The 23,464-nt window shown below is 53.5% G+C and overlaps 1 protein-coding gene across 1 annotated transcript in view; it reads right to left on the bottom strand.

The window, feature by feature from the left end:
- KMT2A (lysine methyltransferase 2A) overlaps nucleotides 1-23,464 on the bottom strand; it is a 131,227-nt gene that overhangs the window by 74,068 nt on the left and 33,695 nt on the right. The window contains exons 2-7 of the mRNA XM_066606047.1: nucleotides 20,569-20,638; nucleotides 15,661-18,251; nucleotides 9,655-9,832; nucleotides 8,751-8,985; nucleotides 6,307-6,371; nucleotides 5,801-6,211 (exon numbers count right to left, since the gene is read on the bottom strand). Coding sequence (XP_066462144.1) covers nucleotides 5,801-6,211; nucleotides 6,307-6,371; nucleotides 8,751-8,985; nucleotides 9,655-9,832; nucleotides 15,661-18,251; nucleotides 20,569-20,638 — 3,550 coding nt within the window. The remainder of the gene's footprint in view (nucleotides 1-5,800; nucleotides 6,212-6,306; nucleotides 6,372-8,750; nucleotides 8,986-9,654; nucleotides 9,833-15,660; nucleotides 18,252-20,568; nucleotides 20,639-23,464) is intronic.

Raw genomic sequence — 23,464 nt, 5'->3', positions numbered from 1 at the left:
CCAGGGACAGCGGCCCCGACCAGCGACGGCGGCCACACGACCCCAACCAGCGACGGCGGCCCTAACCACCACAGGTGATGTAATTATTGTCAGTTCTCAGATATTAACACAGGCGTTTTTACTAAAGAATATCCTGAACACATGACCTGTTGGGGTTCCTGAGGACTGGAGTTGGGAAACACTGCTCTAGACGTAGAGAGCGCCCCCTTGTTACAGTCCTGCGTATAATAGATGATGGAGAGATCTCTGTATTGACCCCTGATATATTATACATAGTTATTAGAGCGCCCCCTTGTTACAGTCCTGTGTCTAATCGATGATGGAAGAGATCTCTGTACTGACCCCATATATATTTGAACATAGTTATTAGAGCGCCCCCTTGTTACAGTCCTGGGTATAATAGGTGATGGGAGAGATCTCTGTACTGACCCCTGATATATCCGTACATAGTTATTAGAGTGCCCCCTTGTTACAGTCCTGGGTATAATAGATGATGGGAGAGATCTCTGTACTGACCCCTGATATATTATACATAGTTATTAGAGCGCCCCCTTGTTACAGTCCTAGATATAATAGATAATGGAAGAGATCTCTGTACTGACCCCTGATATATCTATACATAGTTATTAGAGCGCCTCCTTGTTACAGTCCTGGGTATAATAGATGATGGGAGAGATCTCTGTACTGACCCCTGATATTTTATACATAGTTATTAGAGCGCCCCCTTGTTACAGTCCTAGATATAATAGATAATGGAAGAGATCTCTGTACTGACCCCTGATATATTATACATAGTTATTAGAGCGCCCCCTTGTTACAGTCCTAGATATAATAGATAATGGAAGAGATCTCTGTACTGACCCCTGATATATCTATATATAGTTATTAGAGCGCCCCCTTGTTACAGTCCTGGGTATAATAGATGATGGGAGAGATCTCTGTAATGACCCCTGATATATCTATATATAGTTATTAGAGCGCCCCCTTGTTACAGTCCTGAGTATAATAGATGATGGCAGAGATCTCTGTACTGACCCCTGATATATCTGAACATAGTTATTAGAGCGCCCCCTTGTTACAGTCCTGGGTATAATAGATGATGGGAGAGATCTCTGTACTGACCCCTGATATATCTATACATAATTATTAGAGCGCCCCCTTGTTACAGTCCTAGATATAATAGATAATGGAAGAGATCTCTGTACTGACCCCTTATATATCTATATATAGTTATTAGAGCGCCCCCTTGTTACAGTCCTGGGTATAATAGATGATGGAAGAGATCTCTGTACTGACCCCTGATATATCTATACATAGTTATTAGAGCGCCCCCTTGTTACAGTCCTGGGTATAATAGATGGTGGGAGAGATCTCTGTACTGACCCCTGATATATCTATATATAGTTATTAGAGCGCCCCCTTGTTACAGTCCGGGTGTAATAGATGATGGGAGAGATCTCTGTACTGATCCGTCATGTATTATACATAGTTATTAGAGCCCCCATGTTACAGTCCTGGGTATAATAGATGATGGGAGAGATCTCTGTACTGACCCCTGATATATCTATACATAGTTATTAGAGCGCCCCCTTGTTACAGTCCTGGGTATAATACATGATGGGAGAGATCTCCGTACTGACCCCTGATATATTATACATAGTTATTAGAGCGCCCCCCTTGTTACAGTCCTGGGTATAATACATGATGGGAGAGATCTCTGTACTGACCCCTGATATATTATACATAGTTATTAGAGCGCCCCCCTTGTTACAGTCCTGGGTATAATACATGATGGGAGAGATCTCTGTACTGACCCCTGATATATTATACATAGTTATTAGAGCGCCCCCTTGTTACAGTCCTGGGTATAATACATGATGGGAGAGATCTCTGTACTGACCCCTGATATATCTATACATAGTTATTAGAGCGCCCCCTTGTTACAGTCCTGGGTAGAATAGATGATGGGAGAGATCTCTGTACTGACCCCTGATATATCTATACATAGTTATTAGAGCGCCCCCTTGTTACAGTCCTGGGTATAACAGATGATGGGAGAGATCTCTGTACTGACCCCTGATATATCTATACATAGTTATTAGAGCGCCCCCTTGTTACAGTCCTGGGTATAATAGATGATGGGAGAGATCTCTGTACTGACCCCTGATATATCTATACATAGTTATTAGAGCGCCTCCTTGTTACAGTCCTGGGTATAATAGATGATGGGAGAGATCTCTGTACTGACCCCTGATATATCTATACATAGTTATTAGAGCGCCTCCTTGTTACAGTCCTGGGTATAATAGATGATGGGAGAGATCTCTGTACTGACCCCTGATATCTCTATACATAGTTATTAGAGCGCCCCCTTGTTACAGTCCTGGGTATAATACATGATGGGAGAGATCTCTGTACTGACCCCTGATATATTATACATAGTTATTAGAGCGCCCCCTTGTTACAGTCCTGGGTATAATACATGATGGGAGAGATCTCTGTACTGACCCCTGATATATCTATACATAGTTATTAGAGCGCCCCCTTGTTACAGTCCTGGGTAGAATAGATGATGGGAGAGATCTCTGTACTGACCCCTGATATATCTATACATAGTTATTAGAGCGCCCCCTTGTTACAGTCCTGGGTATAACAGATGATGGGAGAGATCTCTGTACTGACCCCTGATATATCTATACATAGTTATTAGAGCGCCCCCTTGTTACAGTCCTGGGTATAATAGATGATGGGAGAGATCTCTGTACTGACCCCTGATATATCTATACATAGTTATTAGAGCGCCTCCTTGTTACAGTCCTGGGTATAATAGATGATGGGAGAGATCTCTGTACTGACCCCTGATATATCTATACATAGTTATTAGAGCGCCTCCTTGTTACAGTCCTGGGTATAATAGATGATGGGAGAGATCTCTGTACTGACCCCTGATATCTCTATACATAGTTATTAGAGCGCCCCCTTGTTACAGTCCTGGGTATAATACATGATGGGAGAGATCTCTGTACTGACCCCCGATATTTCTATATATAGTTTTTAGATTACCCCTTAACCATCTTTTTTGTAAAGTGAATATCCCCAATTTTGATGACCTCTCTGGTTCTTGTAGTCCGCCCTTTCCATTACTTTCGTTGCCCCCTTTGTATGCGCTCAAGCTCTGATATGTCCTTCTTGATTACCGCTGCCCAAAACCGTCCAGAATATCCCATGTGTGGTCTGTCCAGTGACTTGTAAAGAGGAAGAACAATGTTTTCGTCATGCGCCCCTAGACGTGCCCTGATGCCCCCCTGGATCATATTTGTCTTGGCAGTGGCTGCCTGACACTGGCTGCTCCAGTTCAGCTCCACTGTAAGTGTTACCCCTCATCTGCCAGTTTTATGCCCAAACCCTCAACTTACCAGATCCCCGTGCACCCACATACACACCTATATGGACCCCCATTCTGTCCTCCTCATTACTTTACATAGTTTTGTATCATCTGCAAATATTTATATTTTACTGCACAGTCCGTCTACCGGGTCATTGGTATGTTAATAAGCATGGGGCTCCAAACCGACCCCTGTGGTACCCCACTTATAATTGTGACCCCTCCAATACGCCCCCATGTGGTACCCCACTTATAATTGACCCCTCCAATACGCCCCCATGTGGTACCCCACTTATAATTGTGATCCCTGCAATACGCCCCCATGTGGTACCCCACTTATAATTGTGACCCCTCCAATACTGCCCCCTGTGGTACGCCACTTATAATTGTGACCCCAACAATACTGCCCCCTGTGGTACCCCACTTATAATAGTGATCTCTCCAATACTGCCCCCTGTGGTGCCCCACTTATAATTGTGATCCCTCCAATACGCCCCCATGTGGTACCCCACTTATAATTGTGACCCCTCCAATACTGCCCCCTGTGGTGCCCCACTTATAATTGTGATCCCTCCAATACTGCCCCCTGTGGTACCCCACTTATAATTGTGACCCCTCCAATACTGCCCCCTGTGGTACCCCACTTATAATTGTGACCCCTCCAATACGCCCCCCTGTGGTACCCCACTTATAATTGTGATCCCTCCAATACGCCCCCATGTGGTACCCCACTTATAATAGTGATCTCTCCAATACTGCCCCCTGTGGTGCCCCACTTATAATTGTGATCTCTCCAATACTGCCCCCTGTGGTACCTCACTTATAATTGTAACCCCTCCAATACTGCCCCCTGTGGTACCTCACTTATAATAGTGACCCCTCCAATACTGCCCCCTGTGGTACCCCACTTATAATTGTGATCTCTCCAATACTGCCCCCTGTGGTACCCCACTTATAATTGTGACCCCTCCAATACGCCCCCATGTGGTACCCCACTTATAATTGTGACCCCTCCAATACGCCCCCCTGTGGTACCCCACTTATAATTGTGATCCCTCCAATACGCCCCCATGTGGTACCCCACTTATAATTGTGACCCCTCCAATAAGCCCCCTGTGGTACCCCACTTATAATCGTGACCCCTCCAATAAGCCCCCTGTGGTACCCCACTTATAATCGTGACCCCTCCAATACGCCCCCATGTGGTACCCCACTTATAATTGTGATCCCTCCAATACTGCCCCCTGTGGTACCCCACTTATAATTGTGATCCCTCCAATACGCCCCCAAGTGGTACCCCACTTATAATAGTGATCCCTCCAATAAGCCCCCATGTGGTACCCCACTTATAATTGTGATCCCTCCAATACGCCCCTATGTGGTATCCCACTTATAATTGTGACCCCTTCAATACGCCCCCATGTGGTACCCCACTTATAATAGTGATCCCTCCAATAAGCCCCCATGTGGTACCCCACTTATAATTGTGATCCCTCCAATACGCCCCTATGTGGTACCCCACTTATAATTGTGATCCCTCCAATACTGCCCCCTGTGGTACCCCACTTATAATTGTGACCCATCCAATACGCCCCCATGTGGTACCCCACTTATAATAGTGACCCCTCCAATACGCCCCCATGTGGTACCCCACTTATAATTGTGATCCCTCCAATACTGCCCCCTGTGGTACCTCACTTATAATTGTGATCCCTCCAATACTGCCCCCTGTGGTACCTCACTTATAATTGTGATCCCTCCAATACGCCCCCATGTGGTACCCCACTTATAACAGTGACCCCTCCAATACTGCCCCCTGTGGTACCCCACTTATAACAGTGACCCCTCCAATACTGCCCCCTGTGGTACCCCACTAGTAACAGTGACCCAATACCTCCCCCTGTGGTACTCTACTAGTGACCTGTCCAGTAGTGCCCCCCTGTGGTATCCCACTAGTAACAGTGACCCCTCCAATACTGCCCCCTGTGGTATCCCACTAGTAACAGTGACCCCTCCAATACTGACCCCTGTGGTACCCCACTAGTAACAGTGACCCAATACCTCCCCTTGTGGTACTCTACTAGTGACCCCTCCAATACTGCCACTGTGGTACGCCACTGGTTACTGTGACCCAATCAGAGTATGTACCCTTTATAACCCCCCTCTGCTTTCCATTACTGACCAGTTACTTACCCCCGTACACACATTCTCCCCAGACCGAGCATTCTCATCTTATATACCAACCTCTTATGTGGCACAGTATCCAAGGCTTTGGGAGAGTTCAGATACGCAAGATCCCGGGACTCCCCGCTCCAGTCCAGAACTTACCTCCCCGATGCAACGGATCAGACCGGGTTAAAATAGTTCTTCGCTTCCATAAATGTGTCTGATGGTAAACTAATCAGCTTCTCTCACCTGTTTCTGGAGGGACGAGAGGCTGTTTCTTCCTCGGCTCAGAAGAGGCTAATCTGGGGGCTTCCTTGCGAGAGGGTGTTGGTGGCGGACTGGTTTGGCATGGCGTCGGATTGACCTGCGGCTGCGGGTGAAGCTGCTTTGTGATTTTTCGTACGGTAGGTGGCTGCTTGACCTCGGTGGTAAGTGCCGGTTGACTCTCCTCCTCTAGTTTCTCCTCGACAACCTTCTTTGGAGGGTCACTCTTTTTTGGGGGTGGCGGAGGAGTAAGGGGAGGCTCGTCTCGGACCGGAGATGGGGCGATTGTTACTGGCGCTACTGCAGTCTTGGAGACGGCTTCTAGGGGCGGCTTCACGGCCGCGGCGGCCTCCTTCTTTTCAGCCATTTTAGTTTTCTTTTCTTTTCTTTTTGCCGCTTAAAAACATAAGAAAATAAATAATCGATACAAGATCGTAGCAAAAGGGAGGCGGAGCCGAGGGCAGCCGGAGGGGTCGCTGGCAGACGCTTACCCTTCGCTTGCTTCTGTAAAAACGCTTTTGAGGGCATCCACTGCAGATTCTGGCACTTTCTCATCCTTCAAAAAATGAAAAGCAGAAATCAAGCGGCGGCAAACAGGCGTTTATAGACACTCGGATACTGATGAACTGTCCTCTGGATAGGTCATCCAAATCTAGTGAGGGGCCAATGCCTGGGGCCCCTGATGATCAGCTGATTGAAGGCCAGCAAGGTCATGTTCATTCAGCAGCTCAGATCCCATTCAAGTGAATGGAATTGAGCTGCTATACCGGGCAACGCCACTAGGAAATGTACGGCGCTGTGCCTGGTATGTTGTGAAGAGGCTGCAACACTCCACCAAGCATGCTGATCGGAGAGGTGGACCCCTACTGACCCGATATTTATAAACTATCCTGACGAGGAGTTCTCAATATCCAACCCCAAGAAAACCCAAAATTGGTTTCTCTAGTGCTTGTCGGTGGTCTCAAAGGGGTTGTCCACTTGTAAATTACTGATGGACTGTCCTCTGCCACCCGGGTCTCCTGCTGATCAGTCATTCCGAGGCCATTGTACACTCCGTTCTCACTGCAGTGGCCAGACTTGGCATTGTAGGCCATTCACTTCAATGGAAACTGCCTTTAACCCCTTAAGGACCAGACACTTTTTAGGGATTTTACACCTTTTTTTTTTAAATTTATAGCTCATTTTTAAAATTTGTATATTTAAGCTAAAATAAAGAATGGGAATGGGTTCCTCCTTCTGTTTCGGACGTTTTGATATACACTTTGTTTGGTCTCGGTGTTTTTTATATATATATTACTTTTTTATCATCGATGTCCTCCATGACGTCATATAAGACCTCTGGGGTTCATTCACATTCTATTCTTTTTATTTCACACTTTACCCCTGTAACCGGGGCATCCATAGGAGCCCCACTAAAGGGAAACACCCCCCTGTAGTGACATTAGTCACTGGCAGAGCTGATCAGGGTCTTCTAGGACCCTACAGCTCTGCTGTGACAGACGGCACCCGGCGGTCACGTTAGCACCAGGCGCTTCCACTTTCTCTCTGCGCTGTGTAGGCTGGAAAGGAGAAGGGAGAAGCAGTTAAAAAGGGCTGCTTCTTCTTCCTCCTCCTCCGGGTTCTAAGCTGTGACTAACAGCCGAGGACCCAACCTGGTCCTGCTTCATTGCAGAAGCTTTAATCCCGTGCCGAACTTTTGCTATAGGTTGGAATTATAGCCCAGGACCAAGTGCCGTATATTTACCATGCTTGGTCCTTAAAGGGTTAATACCAAGAATGGCCACTGCAGTGGGAATGGAGCTGTCTGCTTCCTGCAAAAATAAGCTCAATGCACTAGTGTACTGGCCCTGTAAAGAGCTCATCGACGGGGGTCCGGAATGGAAGACCACCGCTGATCTACTATTAAAGGCCTATACTGCGGCTCGGTCATCGATAGCTTCCACCTCCTGAATGTTGTGGCTGGCAGCTGTATGAGACCCTCACAGATGATGCTGGGAGCTCACTTCCTTTTCTTGCTGTCCAGGCATTGTCCCTAGGGCCCGGGATCAAACAAGGTTTCTCTTTCATCCACATGATCCGTCATCTTCAGTCGGCAACTTTTAGGAGAGTCTTTAGAAATGTGCAGCCGATACTTTGGGAGTCACTGCTACAGTCTGCATTGAAGTTGTACCCGCTCTTGTTTCTGACCTCCTCGCACCCCTCCACACGCTCATGCAGCGCTGTCGTCCATACTAGGGTGGCCCATGGAGGAGCACATGACCAACACCTCACCATGCCTCCTTCCCATCGTCCAGTACAGGTAGTAGGCACACTACAATGGAAGAGCTATGGTGAGCTGTTGGTCGCCCACATGCTGCCATCTCATGGACACGAGTGCCGTCCAGGGGGGCAGGAGGCCGACCAAGCAACGGGGCACGGATTCAGAAATAGGAACATAGAAGCACAACGTCATGAAGACACAAGCACCGCACATTTGTAGACCCCTTAGGGTGCATTCACACGTGGCAGAATTTTATGCAAATCCACAGCAAAATCTGCACCACATCCACTGCATGTGAACACACCCTAAAAGTGGGCAACCCTATAACCTATGCCAGGGCCGTCTCCTGGTTTACGTGGACCCTCAGGCAATACGTCTCACTGGACCCCTTTTTACAAACCCCTTCTTCCCCATTTAGTAATAACTTCTCACTGCAGAGGTGGCATATCTACGGTGGCCCCCTACGTGATATGGGAAGTACGCTCTTGACAGTTGTGCGTGCCGATACGGTTATCTGTAGAGCTAATAGAATACTCCTGCAACACCCCGGCGTCCCGCCACCCCATTGTACGGAGGCTATGAATCCGATCTTACATCTCCTGGCGCCAATACCTGGCACAAACATTGCCCAGGTTGCCGAACCTTCCTAAGCCCGGACAGTAATGGCACGCTTACTTGCAGCACTGTTTTTTGATGTTGCGTCCTCCAAATTTTGGCTTGTCGAGGCAGTTGGTGCACACGCCACAGTCATCTGGCACCTGACAGCCCGGGCACTGGCCGCAGCGGCGCGATCGCCGGCCCTTCTTTACCGGAGGCTCCTGCGGAGTTTTGTTGCGAGTGACTTGTTTGATGGGTTTAAGGGGTGGAGCGGGAGGGTCGGCGTCCTCGGAGCCCGCTATGGAGGACTTGTCTACACGGAGAAAGAAGGGCAGAAATATTACACAGGGGAACAGGAATGGAAAGACTCCGGCAGTGATCATGGGGAGAGGTCAGCCCCACTCTCCCAGCGGCGCGGCCATTACAAGGGCTTTACAACACTCAGAAGAAGAGCGGCTGAAGGCATTCTCACCGCTCAGATAGTCCCGGCTCCATCGCAGCTGCTGCAAGGGACCGCTCAACAAATCACAGGCTTCAGAGGGGATTCCGCCATGAACCACGACTGTCTGCTGAAGCCTGTGATTGGCTGATGGGCGGCGAGTGACCACTGCAGTAACCGTGCGCTGACGGCGACGGTCCAGTGATTAGGCCTTGGTTTGCTCCTATGTGTTCTCTCTGAGTGTTGGAAAGCAAATACAGCCAGAACCTCCGCGGGTTTTCAGCAGGTTTCACCTTTTGTATTGTAACGGGTGAATGTGCAGTGACGTTCTGCATCATGGACTATAACTGGCACCGCGGGCAGCGTCCCTGCAGATTGTTGCTGCACCTTGGATGCGATCTTCTCCACTTTGCTGTTACTTATAAACGCTGCAGATTTTATGTGCAAAATTTCTAAAGCAAATCCCCCCCGCCCGCCCTGATCCCTCCCCCGCCTCAGGCGAACACGGCCTAAATGTTACGTTCTGGACAGTGATAGACGCACCATCGTTCCCCATGGAAGACAGGACCTTCTCTCTCTCTTCCCAAGGTAAGGCACTCAGCGTGGGCATGTCGTCTGGGAACACGGCCCTCTTCCGTCCCAGCGCCACAGCAGCTCTTCGGCAGACATGTTTGATCCGGGGTCCACGCACAGAGGTCTCAGATGAATCGCTCTCCTGGCCCTGAAACAGAAACCCACAATAGTATAACAGGTACAGAGATCCCAAGCCAATGCCTGGCAACGCCAACGAGGCTCCCAAGCCAATGCCTGGCGACGCCAACGAGGCTCCCAAGCCAATGCCTGGCAACGCCAACGAGGCTCCCAAGCCAATGCCTGGCAACGCCAACGAGGTTCCCAAGCCAATGCCTTGCGACGCCAACGAGCCTCCCAAGCCAATGCCTGGCAACGCCAACGCGGCTCCCAAGCCAATGCCTGGCGACACCAAAGAGGCTCCCAAGCCAATGCCCGGCGACACCAAAGAGGCTCCCAAGCCAATGCCTGGCGACACCAAAGAGGCTCCCAAGCCAATGCCCTGCGACAGCAACGCAGCTCCCAATCCAATGCCCTGCGACGCCAACATGGCTCCCAAGCCAATGCCCGACGCTGCCAAACCTGCTCCCTAGCCAATGCTCAGTGACGCCAACACTGCTCGCTAGCCAATGCCTGAGAATGCCAACACATCATCCAAGCCAATTCCAGACAACGCCACTATCCAATAGCTTTGGGTTTACCAGACAGGTTGTCGGTATAGTCTAGTAATAAGTACACGCACCCATAAAGGTTCAGGCCGCAGCCATTTATCCCAATTCCACCATAAAAACATGCGTTTGGTTGGTCAAGCGTTTATATCACCAGGGAGATCACTGCCAGTTGCTCATCTCCTGCAAGAACAACGGATGGGGCCTACTGACATCAATATGCCCGATCCCTCATTCCCCGATATCTACCATTGGAGAACACTCGGAAGCCCCCATAGTCACATGATCCGCAGCTCATCCTGTTGACTTCTATCTCATTTATATGGACAGTTTAAAAGTACAAAAACTGTATTTAGCTGGTGACTATTGCTCACTAGGCTGAACGGTGCAGAAGGGGCCACCCAACGGGCTCCACGGCTGCTAACCACTAGCTGGCCGTCATTACCAGATCAAGCGTCTCCCGATAGCTGCATACAAAATAGTCAAAGTAAACACTGAAAATTGTGTTGTTTTATGGCTGGACCGCAGCGCACTGCGAGGAAGAAACTGCCGGCGGACTGAAAAACAGAATTCAACTGAGGCTCCGCCCACATCACGGTAATAGCCACCATTTAATGTACATGTGCCGGGACAATCTCCAAACATACATTTAATGGAGACCACGACAGATGCCATACGGTGGCCCTCCATCACCCCCACAGGGCGGACACCATTACATTGAGTTGTGCCGTCTACTTCGCTAGTCCATCCTCTTTTAGAGTACTGAGGTATAACCGTTATTACGCGGAGGCCAAGAGGACCCCTATGGATATACTTCACGTGTGGCGGTGTGTATACGTGTCCACCGCTCCATTCTATGCGCTCAGCAATCTCCTTCATGAACAGAAGTGAATGAAGCGGTGGTCCCGCATACACCCCACCGCTCTCTTCACACGGGAAGCTCGGGGTCTGCAGATGTCGGCGCCGCTGGGGCTCCCAGCGGTCAGTCCCTCCGTAGCGAGACGTTTCTCCCCTATCCTGTGGGCGCCACTTCCGTATCACCTGACCAATGGCGGGGCGCTCATTACAAGCCGCCGTGTTAATGTATGCCGCATGGGGCGGATTTGCTGCAGACTGTCGCACCAAAATCCATGTAAACTCCACATCATAAACAGCGTCAAAATCTGTAGCACTAGTGCGGATCGTCACTGGGGTCAAGCTGCACCGCGACCGCCACCCCCAGGTCTGCCTGGCATCTGCGCTGCACCGATTGTGTCGGCAGTGTTCTCACTTAAGTTCTAGGTCCGGACAGTCAGCTCACCCAGTCTAGGCCTCCTACTTCTGCATCACTTGCCCGGCAGCGGTGCCCAGTAAGGGATGCTGGGAGTACTGGTGCACCTAGTCCACAAGTGTACGCAGCTACACTGCAGTGAGATTGTGACCAGCGGCCAGGAGCGGGTGAGCTTGACCGCTGCCAGGAGCGGGTGAGCTTGACCGCTGCCAGGAGCGGGTGAGCTTGACCGCTGCCAGGAGCGGGTGAGCTTGACCGCTGCCAGGAGCGGGTGAGCTTGACCGCTGCCAGGAGCGGGTGAGCTTGACCGCTGCCAGGAGCGGGTGAGCTTGACCGCTGCCAGGAGCGGGTGAGCTTGACCGCTGCCAGGAGCGGGTGTGCTTGACCGCTGCCAGGAGCGGGTGAGCTTGACCGCTGCCAGGAGCGGGTGAGCTTGACCGCTGCCAGGAGCGGGTGAGCTTGACCCGTGCCAGGAGCGGGTGCGCTTGACCCGTGCCAGGAGCGGGTGCGCTTGACCCGTGCCAGGAGCGGGTGCGCTGACCCGTGCCAGGAGCGGGTGCGCTGACCCGTGCCAGGAGCGGGTGCGCTGACCCGTGCCAGGAGCGGGTGCGCTGACCCGTGCCAGGAGCGGGTGCGCTGACCCGTGCCAGGAGCGGGTGCGCTGACCCGTGCCAGGAGCGGGTGCGCTGAACGGTGCCAGGAGCGGTTGAGCTGAACGGTGCCAGGAGCGGTTGAGCTGAACGGTGCCAGGAGCGGGTGAGCTGACCGGTGCCAGGAGCGGGTGAGCTGACCGGTACCTGGGCTTAGAGCTTCACATCTGGCACAAGCGCTGCAGGACAGAGCAGGGACTAGCGATCATGGTGCAGCGCTGTCCTCTATTCCGACTGCTTCCCTTTTCTGATGTGGACTTTGGTGTGGATTTACCGCTGCGGAAAATCCACACCGATTCCGTTACATGTGAACGCACCCCAAAAGGTAACCCACCTGTTAGCACCAAGGTGCTTTTAGGTCCGAATTAGACCTTAAATTGACGGCGTCCGGGTTTTATTTTCTTCATACGGCAATTCAAGTTCCCAGCATGCAACACCTAGCACTGAGGGGGGGGGGGGGAGTTATGACGACTGCATGCTGCAGTAATATTAAAGGGGTTTTCCGAGACCCCAAAAAACTCCTCTTTTCAATTCCCCGCCATTCTAGTGCTCTCCAGCATGCTTCGCTTTCCACTGTTGAAGCGATGACAACTTCCCATGTGACTGATGAGACCAGTGATTGGCGGAAGCGGTCATGGGTCAGGAATGATGATGTGCCCGCCTCCAGATGGTACCGCTGAGGACAAGGATGCTGCAGCACTAAAAAACAAACCCTGGCGGGTAGCCCTGGGCGGCGGGGGTTCAAGAGGTGCGAATACTTTTGTTTTTATAACATCCACTTTTTTAGCTACATTTTTGGTGTCTTGGAAAAACCATTTAAACTCCAAGTATATGCAGCACGCACCGAAACGGGCAGCAGTGGTGGTGGCAATGATTATTAAAGAGGTCATCGTAATCAGATGGGCGGGGGTTCGTGTTACAAGAAGTGCGGCCTCAGTCCTGTGAAGTCACGTTCTTCGATCTCATGGCCGCTCTGTAGTTCAGTCCGCAGAGCTGTTGTACCAGCTTCTGCCACTACACAATGTACAGCGCTGCACCCAACATACAGGCTGGCCCAGAAGCAGCTTAATGTAAGGTTGTTACAAAACCAGTTCAATGACAGAAATTGGAACAAATGGAAATAAACTTTCAGAAAGTTCATCTAATGTCCAACTGCCGCACCCCCCAGATGGCCGCAAGCTTGGAGATAAGCCACAGGTTCGCACGCATCCCTACACATTTGAAGCTTAAATTTGTCCACTATTGTAATGGGATGCGTGCACACTGTACTCCAAAGACAGCCCCAAAGGAAAACGTCAGGTGGGGTAAGACCCGGCGAGCGAGCCGGCCCACGCCTGCCTAACCAACGCTCTGGAGATGCCCCGTCTAACCAGTCAGGAGCGCAGAGTCCATAATGAGTTGGGATTGTTTTCCGTTCTGGATGATGGTCCATCCCCGGTACAAACCTCGGGGTAGCGATGCATGCGGCTCCAGCTGTAGCGATGCATGCGGCTCACCGCCTCCAAGCTTGCATTGATCCGCAGGGTGCGACGGCTGATCGTTATGGCGAAAACAGACAGATGAACTTTCAGAATGTTTCATTTCCTTTGTTACAATTTGTCATTGAACTGGTTTTGTAACGGCCTTACATTAATCTGGGCCACCCTGTATAACGGAGAGGCCACAGGCCGCACCCCACAGCCGGTCAACGGGGCCCGGAGCCGCCCCCCCCAAACGGATACTGATGGCCGAACCTAAGGCGGCAGCACTCACACACGGCACACGTGCGAGCCCTCCTCCTGTAGTCACTGACCTAAGGCGGCAGCACTCACACACGGCACATTCCTGCGAGCCCCCCTCCTGTAGTCACTGACCTAAGGCGGCAGCACTCACACACGGCACACATGCGAGCCCTCCTCCTGTAGTCACTGACCTAAGGCGGCAGCACTCACACACGGCACACATGCGAGCCCTCCTCCTGTAGTCACTGACCTAAGGCGGCAGCACTCACACACGTCCCATTCGTGCCCTCCTCCTGTAGTCACTGACCTAAGGTGGCAGCACTCACACACGGCACACATGCGAGCCCTCCTCCTGTAGTCACTGACCTAAGGCGGCAGCACTCACACACGTCCCATTCCTGCCCTCCTCCTGTAGTCACTGACCTAAGGCGGCAGCACTCACACACGGCACACGTGCGAGCCCTCCTCCTGTAGTCACTGACCTAAGGCGGCAGCACTCACACACGGCCCAATCCTGCGAGCCCTCCTCCTGTAGTCACTGACCTAAGGCGGCAGCACTCACACACGGCACACATGCGAGCCCTCCTCCTGTAGTCACTGACCTAACGCCGCAGCACTCACACACGGCACACATGCGAGCCCTCCTCCTGTAGTCACTGACCTAAGGCGGCAGCACTCACACACGGCACATTCGTGCCCTCCTCCTGTAGTCACTGACCTAAGGTGGCAGCACTCACACACGGCACATTCGTGCCCTCCTCCTGTAGTCACTGACCTAAGGCGGCAGCACTCACACACGGCACACATGCGAGCCCTCCTCCTGTAGTCACTGACCTAACGCGGCAGCACTCACACACGGCACACATGCGAGCCCTCCTCCTGTAGTCACTGACCTAAGGCGGCAGCACTCACACACGGCACATTCGTGCGAGCCCTCCTCCTGTAGTCACTGACCTAAGGTGGCAGCACTCACACACGGCACATTCGTGCGAGCCCTCCTCCTGTAGTCACTGACCTAAGGCGGCAGCACTCACACACGGCACACATGCGAGCCCTCCTCCTGTAGTCACTGACCCAAGGCGGCAGCACTCACACACGGCCCATTCCTGTGAGCCCTCCTCCTGTAGTCACTGACCTAAGGCGGCAGCACTCACACACGGCACATTCGTGCGAGCCCTCCTCCTGTAGTCACTGACCTAAGGCGGCAGCACTCACACACGGCACACATGCGAGCCCTCCTCCTGTAGTCACTGACCTAAGGCGGCAGCACTCACACACGGCACACATGCGAGCCCTCCTCCTGTAGTCACTGACCTAAGGCGGCAGCACTCACACACGTCCCATTTGTGCGAGCCCTCCTCCTGTAGTCACTGACCTAAGGCGGCAGCACTCACACACGGCACACATGCGAGCCCTCCTCCTGTAGTCACTGACCTAAGGCGGCAGCACTCACACACGGCACATTCGTGCGAGCCCTCCTCCTGTAGTCACTGACCTAAGGCGGCAGCACTCACACACGGCACACTTGTGCCCTCCTCCTGTAGTCACTGACCTAAGGCGGCAGCACTCACACACGGCACACATGCGAGCCCTCCTCCTGTAGTCACTGACCTAAGGCGGCAGCACTCACACACGGCACACATGCGAGCCCTCCTCCTGTAGTCACTGACCTGTGCTTTTGGTTGTTCTTGCTTCCGCAGTTTACTTTTCTCGATGTTTTGCAGCTGACACTTGGCGGTTCTCAGGAGGCTGGCCACATGCTTTTCTGAGGCCAGAAGCTTGTTTGCCTGGTCCAACATGGTGCTGATGGTGGTGGTGGTGGTGGGTTTGACAGGATTGACAGGTTCAGTTGGGACGGCCACGTTGGCTTCTGTTGGTGGAGATTTGGCACCAGCTTCCAGGTCCTGCTTCTCCGTAACTCCGCGGCCTTTCTTGGAGATCTTATGTTTAGCCGACACGGGTGCTGCAGGTAAGGCGGGTGGACTGGTGGCTAAGGTGGGCTCCGCCATCACTGGTCTCTTCCGTGCGAGCACTTTCATGGGGGTAGCGGGGGTCAACGCCTCGCCATCACTCTTTTCCTTTTTGTTTGCAGGATCTGAGCCCTTCTTACGTTTATCCTTTCTTGAGTCGTGCGAGTTTTCTTTCTCTCGCTCCTTTTCCCTACATCTTTCCGCTTCTCTTTCTTTCAGCGCCTCTTCGGATACTCGGCTTTTACTCCTCCCTCGATCCATTTGGGGACTGGAGGGGAAGAGTGGGAAGAGCGCCGGAGAGCTGTTGGAAGCGGATGAGAAGTGCTCACCTGGAGTGCTGGCTTGCTTCCGCGTTTTCGGATTTTTTTCTGCGGAATCCCCAGGCGCTGGAGTCATCGACGTGGAAGAGAAAGGAAAGCTTGGGTTTAAGGCACTAGCGGTAAGAGGACTGACAGAGATGCCTGCAAGTGAGGTGGAGGACTGAGGTATGAGGGTCGCGGCCACATTGCTGCCATTTTCCCTCCTACTCCGCGTTCTCATGGAGTGAGATGGTGATCTAGATACAGAACTGCGGATGGGACTGAAAACCCTCCTTTTCCTTCTACGGGAGGCCATTCCCATCATGGAAGATGCCCCACCAGAGCGCCCCACAGATGACGGAAGAGTCACTGACTCGAATATACGGGAGTGTGCTTCACTGGGGGTAAATCTGGGTGCGCGTAGTATGGGGCTTCGCTTAGGTACATCGAACCTCCCACCGGCATGTAATGGAGAAAACAGTCTTCCAGGAGCGACCACAGAGCTGAACCCAGAAGCAGACGCAAGCCCTACATCCTCTGCTGTCAGCGGCGGAGGCCGGAAATTGTCAAATATGGGTTTACGAATGAGGCCCTCTTTGGCATACTTAGCAGAGGAGAAGTACTGAGACTCTAGTCTGGAGGTCCAGCGGAAGGTGGGTTCCCTTAGAATTGACCTTCGTTTCTCATGCAGGCGTGACGCAGAAAGGAAGGGCGTAGGTATAGGAATTGTAGGAGGAATCACCCAAGTCGAGTGCTCGGAAAGGGTTGAGGGGGGCTGAAGAGACGCAGGAGGGCTAAGAAGTGGTGGCGGTGGAGATGCAGAGGACTGCTGGAGCGATGACGGAGCAATTAGCTTTTTACTTTGTCTAGAAGTAAAACTTCTGGTGCAATTAGAGATGCGACGAGTCCGCACTCCACTGCCGCTGCTCTCTGGGACAGACTGAGGAGTGGCCAGGGGGATCTCTGTAAGACATTCTGGAGCGTCTTGGACAGCAGGGGTCTCCTCTGAGGCCTGGGACTCAGTTGAGGTGTCTACACTGGGGCTGCTAGAGCGGGACTCATCCGACGTGGCCTGCGAGGATTGCTGGGAAGCTGCGCTCGACTTCTCACTGGATTCACAAGATGCCGCACTAAAACGTCCATTCGGCGCGCTCTCCAGCCGAGCGATCTTGATAGGCGGCTCATAATCTTCGTCTTCTATAAACCTCCTAGGTGTCTTGATAATTCGGGAAGAGACGGTGCTAACAACAGGCATGATGAACTGCCGTATGTTCTTCAGCTGCGTCCCCCCCTTTCGTCCCTGCAGTTTTGCCGCTTCCAGCTCCATCTTCTTCTGCGCCCCCTTCTTAGCCTTCTGCAGAAGCTGTTTGGCGATGGTTGTATCAGTCCTTTTGGAGGTGGGAATTATCCGTACAGGTTTGATTCTACGGGGACTTTGCCGCACAGAAACCCTGCTTTCATCTTTCAAGGGCAGAGGGGAATCTTCCTTACGGCCCCTTTGGGATTTATCCCCTTGTGGCGGTCTCAGAATGATCCCAGGGGCTGCGCTTTTGAACCTTTCCGAGGATGGCGGTCTACCACGCCGCTTGACAATCTGAACTGCAGTTTTACGTCCAATTTGCAGTTTCTCCCCCTTGAACTTGGGTTTTAGTGGAGACAGTTTGACAGTTCTGAGTTTCTTGATTTTGGCAGCATGCTGGAAAGCAGCGGAAGGCTTTCTCCGTGTCGGTTTATCTTCTCGAGAAGTCTTTAGAGGTTCTGATCCATCCCGCTTCTCCTGTGCTAACTTGAACTTGACGGTCCCCTGTGACGGCGGCCTTCCCCTCCTCTTCTCCTCTGGTTTGCTCTCGGGTTTCTTTACTTTCTCTGCCGGCCGGAGATCCTGTTTAGCGGTCGCCGGGCTCTGGTGCTCTGCGGGCGTGGAGGAAGCATCGGAGCTTCTGGACAGGCTGCTGCGGGGCCGGCCACGAGGTTTTTTGGGGGTTGACGGATCTGAAAGACAAAATAGAGGAACAGAATAAAGACTGATCAGACCCATAACAGAAGGCCGGCGTTCCGTCACTGCGCCCGACGCATCTACGCAGCATTCCCTCCGCCCGTCATACTATAAGGTGTGGTAAACGGGTTGTGCAGGAATGAAATAGCCGTCCTGCAAGGCAATGAGGACTGCAGTGCTGGCGACGGTAGCTGCGCACAAGGCGGAGCCTAACACCACACTGCTCCGATGGGAGCTGCGCACAAGGCGGAGCCTAACACCACACCGCTCCGAGGGGAGCTGCGCACAAGGCGGAGCCTAACACCACACTGCTCCGAGGGGAGCTGCGCACAAGGCGGAGCCTAACACCACACTGCTCCGAGGGGAGCTGCGCACAAGGCGGAGCCTAACACCACACTGCTCCGAGGGGAGCTGCGCACAAGGCGCAGCCTAACACCACACTGCTCCGAGGGGAGCTGCGCGCATGGCGGAGCCTAACACCACACTGCTCCGATGGGAGCTGCGCACAAGGCGGAGCCTAACACCACACTGCTCCGATGGGAGCTGCGCACAAGGCGGAGCCTAACACCACACTGCTCCGATGGGAGCTGCGCACAAGGCGGAGCCTAACACCACACTGCTCCGAGGGGAGCTGCGCACAAGGCGGAGCCTAACACCACACTGCTCCGATGGGAGCTGCGCACAAGGCGGAGCCTAACACCACACCGCTCCGAGGGGAGCTGCGCACAAGGCGGAGCCTAACACCACACTGCTCCGAGGGGAGCTGCGCACAAGGCGGAGCCTAACACCACACTGCTCCGAGGGGAGCTGCGCACAAGGCGGAGCCTAACACCACACTGCTCCGAGGGGAGCTGCGCACAAGGCGCAGCCTAACACCACACTGCTCCGAGGGGAGCTGCGCGCATGGCGGAGCCTAACACCACACTGCTCCGAGGGGAGCTGCGCACAAGGCGGAGCCTAACACCACACTGCTCCGATGGGAGCTGCGCACAAGGCGGAGCCTAACACCACACTGCTCCGATGGGAGCTGCGCACAAGGCGGAGCCTAACACCACACTGCTCCGATGGGAGCTGCGCACAAGGCGGAGCCTAACACCACACTGCTCCGAGGGGAGCTGCGCACAAGGCGGAGCCTAACACCACACTGCTCCGATGGGAGCTGCGCACAAGGCGGAGCCTAACACCACACTGCTCCGAGGGGAGCTGCGCACAAGGCGGAGCCTAACACCACACTGCTCCGAGGGGAGCTGCGCACAAGGCGGAGCCTAACACCACACTGCTCCGAGGGGAGCTGCGCACAAGGCGGAGCCTAACACCACACTGCTCCGATGGGAGCTGCGCACAAGGCGGAGCCCAACACCACACTGCTCCGAGGGGAGCTGCGCACAAGGCGGAGCCTAACACCACACTGCTCCGAGGGGAGCTGCGCACAAGGCGGAGCCTAACACCACACTGCTCCTACCAGGTTGGATGGCACCCAGTCTAAGGCTGAACCGCAGGGTCAGATTTTAAGTATTTTCCTATGAAACAAAACCTGTCTTATTCCCATCTAATTTTTGGGGACGTGTCACAGCTCTGAGCTTCGCCCACCGAGACTTTAGGCTCCACCCATGACGGGGCCACAGAATCACCCCATCGCCCTCCCAGCTACATTCTAGGACCGTGTAAAAGGTAGAAATGCGCCACAAGGTTTTTCAGAAGATAGTACTCCACTGGGGTTCCGCGAGTACCCGATCCGCGTGTTTAGCCGGAGAGCTGTTTTCTAACATAGTGTATTATACATTCTAGGACCGCTTTCTCACAGGCTACATGAAAGACAACCATTGTGTTCAATTCCTGCCCAACCCCTCTACAATGTCCCACCCCCACTTCTGACAAGCCCCACCTACTTTCGGAAAAGTGGCGCATGCAGCAGAAGAGGAAAACAAAGTTGCGGAGCCCCATTGATATCAGTATGGCGTATGAAACACTGCGCTAATGGCGGTGGGCCTAAGGGTCCGTCTACACACAACCAGCGATGATGTCAGCTCGCTCACACAACTCGTTTATTCCACCAGACATATCGCTGGCTCACATTACCGTATAAGTGAGAGCGACGGAACAATCAGCGTTTAAACCCAACAATTAGCAAACGAGACAACGAACATTTTTATGCCTGGACAAAGAAAAAAAGCGAATGCCTGCTTACTGGACCGGCGGCTGCGTTTACACGGAACGGTCGGCGTTCATCTTCATTCATTCATTCCGTAAAGAGGGCTGTAGAGAAAGCTTATGTCTAACAGAGCCAGCACACACAGAGTTAATATATATTACCTGCGGGAGGCTTCACCGGGCTGCGAGCTTTAAAGTCGTCATCGGGGCCGAATCCTAGGAAGTGATCCTCCTGCAAACAAGAGCGACATCTTAGTGACAGCGGTGTGCAGCGTCTGATCGTCACCCATCCCCCGCAGCTTCTAGCTGCCTACATGACAGCTTCTTTAGGTGCCGCCCTGCGAGGAGGAAGACTACACTACCTGGAAGGGTTGGTCCTCCGAGGACGCAGCGCACGGGCGGCACCGTCTCTCCACCTCGGACCGCATTACGGTTTCGGTGGAAAGGATCCCTTTGCTACATCCCTCCTCATCCTCACTACGAGTAAGACTAGATACGTTCCTGCAGCCGGGCCCAATAAGGCGGCACCGAGAATGCCTGGACTTCCCGGTCAGTCTCCTAGTGCAGCCGAGCAGGTCACTGTCTCTGCGCACTGCGATGCAACAATGCATGCACTAAAGATAGGAGTGGAGGCGCAGCCGGAGCGCCCCCTACTGCCACAGTCAGCTGAAGAGCGATTCTACAAGGCCTGTGCAGAAGAGACTGATGAAACATTGCAAACCTGCTTATAATCTGTACTCTATAAAGGGAATGTGCCGCTAGTGGACAACCGCACTTCAATAGGGCTGAAGGAGGGAAACAATAAGCAAGGAGTTACAGGTGTGGCTAATGCTGGTAGTACCGCCATGTGTGCCCCCATCCACTGGTCCCAACACCCCCTAACAGTCTGGTCAGATGCTCCTCTCTACTGGTGGTCTGTAGGGGGCGTCCTGAGCCCGGTCACCTTGTGTGCCCCCATCCACTGGTCCCAACACCCCCTAACAGTCTGGTCAGACACTCCTCTCTACTGGTGGTCTGTAGGGGGCGTCCTGAGCCCGGTCACCTTGTGTGCCCCCACCCACTGGTCCCAACACCTCCTAACAGTCTGGTCAGACGCTCCTCTCTACTGGTGGTCTGTAGGGGGCGTCCTGAGCCAGGTCACCTTGTGTGCCCCCACCCACTGGTCCCAACACCCCCTAACAGTCTGGTCAGATGCTCCTCTCTACTGGTGGTCTGTAGGGGGCGTCCTGAGCCCGGTCACCTTGTGTGCCCCCACCCACTGGTCCCAACACCCCCTAACAGTCTGGTCAGACACTCCTCTCTACTGGTGGTCTGTAGGGGTCGTCCTGAGCCCGGTCATCTTGTGTGCCCTCACACACCCACTGGTCCCAACACCTCCTAACAGTCTGGTCAGACACTCCTCTCTACTGGTGGTCTGTAGGGGTCGTCCTGAGCCCGGTCATCTTGTGTGCCCCCATCCACTGGTCCCAACACCTCCTAACAGTCTGGTCAGAGGCTCCTCTCTCCTGGTGGTCTGTAGGGGGCGTCCTGAGCCCGGTCACCTTGTGTGCCCCCATCCACTGGTCCAACACCTCCTAACAGTCTAGTCAAACTCTCCTCTCTACTGGTGGTCTGTAGGGGGCGTCCTGAGCCCGGTCACCTTGTGTGCCCCCATCCACTGGTCCAACACCTCCTAACAGTCTAGTCAAACTCTCCTCTCTACTGGTGGTCTGTAGGGGGCGTCCTGAGCCCGGTCACCTTGTGTGCCCTCATCCACTGGTCCCAACACCTCCTAACAGTCTGGTCAGACGCTGCTCTCTACTGGTGGTCTGTAGGGGGCGTCCTGAGCCCGATCACCTTGTGTGCCCTCCCACATCCACTGGTCCCAACAACCCCTAACAGTCTAGTCAGACACTCCTCTCTACTGGTGGTCTGTAGGGGGCGTCCTGAGCCCGGTCATCTTGTGTGCCCCCACCCACTGGTCCCAACACCTCCCAACAGTCTGGTCAGACGCTCCTCTCTACTGGTGGTCTGTAGGGGTCGTCCTGAGCCCGGTCACCTTGTGTGCCCCCACCCACTGGTCCCAACACCCCCTAACAGTCTGGTCAGACACTCCTCTCTACTGGTGGTCCTTAGGGGGCGTCCTGAGCCCGGTCATCTTGTGTGCCCTCACACATCCACTGGTCCCAACACCTTCTAACAGTCTGGTCAGAGGCTCCTCTCTCCTGGTGGTCTGTAGGGGGCGTCCTGAGCCTGGTCACCTTGTGTGCCCCCATCCACTGGTCCAACACCTCCTAACAGTCTAGTCAAACTCTCCTCTCTACTGGTGGTCTGTAGGGGGCGTCCTGAGCCCGGTCACCTTGTGTGCCCTCATCCACTGGTCCCAACACCTCCTAACAGTCTGGTCAGACGCTGCTCTCTACTGGTGGTCTGTAGGGGGCGTCCTGAGCCCGATCACCTTGTGTGCCCTCCCACATCCACTGGTCCCAACAACCCCTAACAGTCTAGTCAGACACTCCTCTCTACTGGTGGTCTGTAGGGGGCGTCCTGAGCCCGGTCATCTTGTGTGCCCCCACCCACTGGTCCCAACACCTCCCAACAGTCTGGTCAGACGCTCCTCTCTACTGGTGGTCTGTAGGGGTCGTCCTGAGCCCGGTCACCTTGTGTGCCCCCACCCACTGGTCCCAACACCCCCTAACAGTCTGGTCAGACACTCCTCTCTACTGGTGGTCCTTAGGGGGCGTCCTGAGCCCGGTCATCTTGTGTGCCCCCACCCACTGGTCCCAACACCTCCTAACAGTCTGGTCAGATGCTCCTCTCTACTGGTGGTCTGTAGGGGGCATCCTGAGCCCGGTCACCTTGTGTGCCCCCATCCACTGGTCCCAACACCTCCTAACAGTCTGGTCAGACACTCTTCTCTACTGGTGGTCTGTGGGGGGTCCTGAGCCCAGTCACCTGGTGTGTCCCCATCCACTGGTCCCAACACCCCCTCTAACAGTCTGGTAAGACGCTCCTCTCTACTGGTGGTCTGTAGAGGGCGTCCTGAGCCCGGTCACCTTGTGTGCCCCCATCCACTGGT

Source organism: Eleutherodactylus coqui, chromosome 6, assembly GCF_035609145.1.
Source record: "Eleutherodactylus coqui strain aEleCoq1 chromosome 6, aEleCoq1.hap1, whole genome shotgun sequence".
Lineage (NCBI taxonomy): Eukaryota > Metazoa > Chordata > Amphibia > Anura > Eleutherodactylidae > Eleutherodactylus > Eleutherodactylus coqui.
Note: the sequence above shows the minus strand (reverse complement) of the source record. Positions and strands in the feature narration are given on the sequence as shown.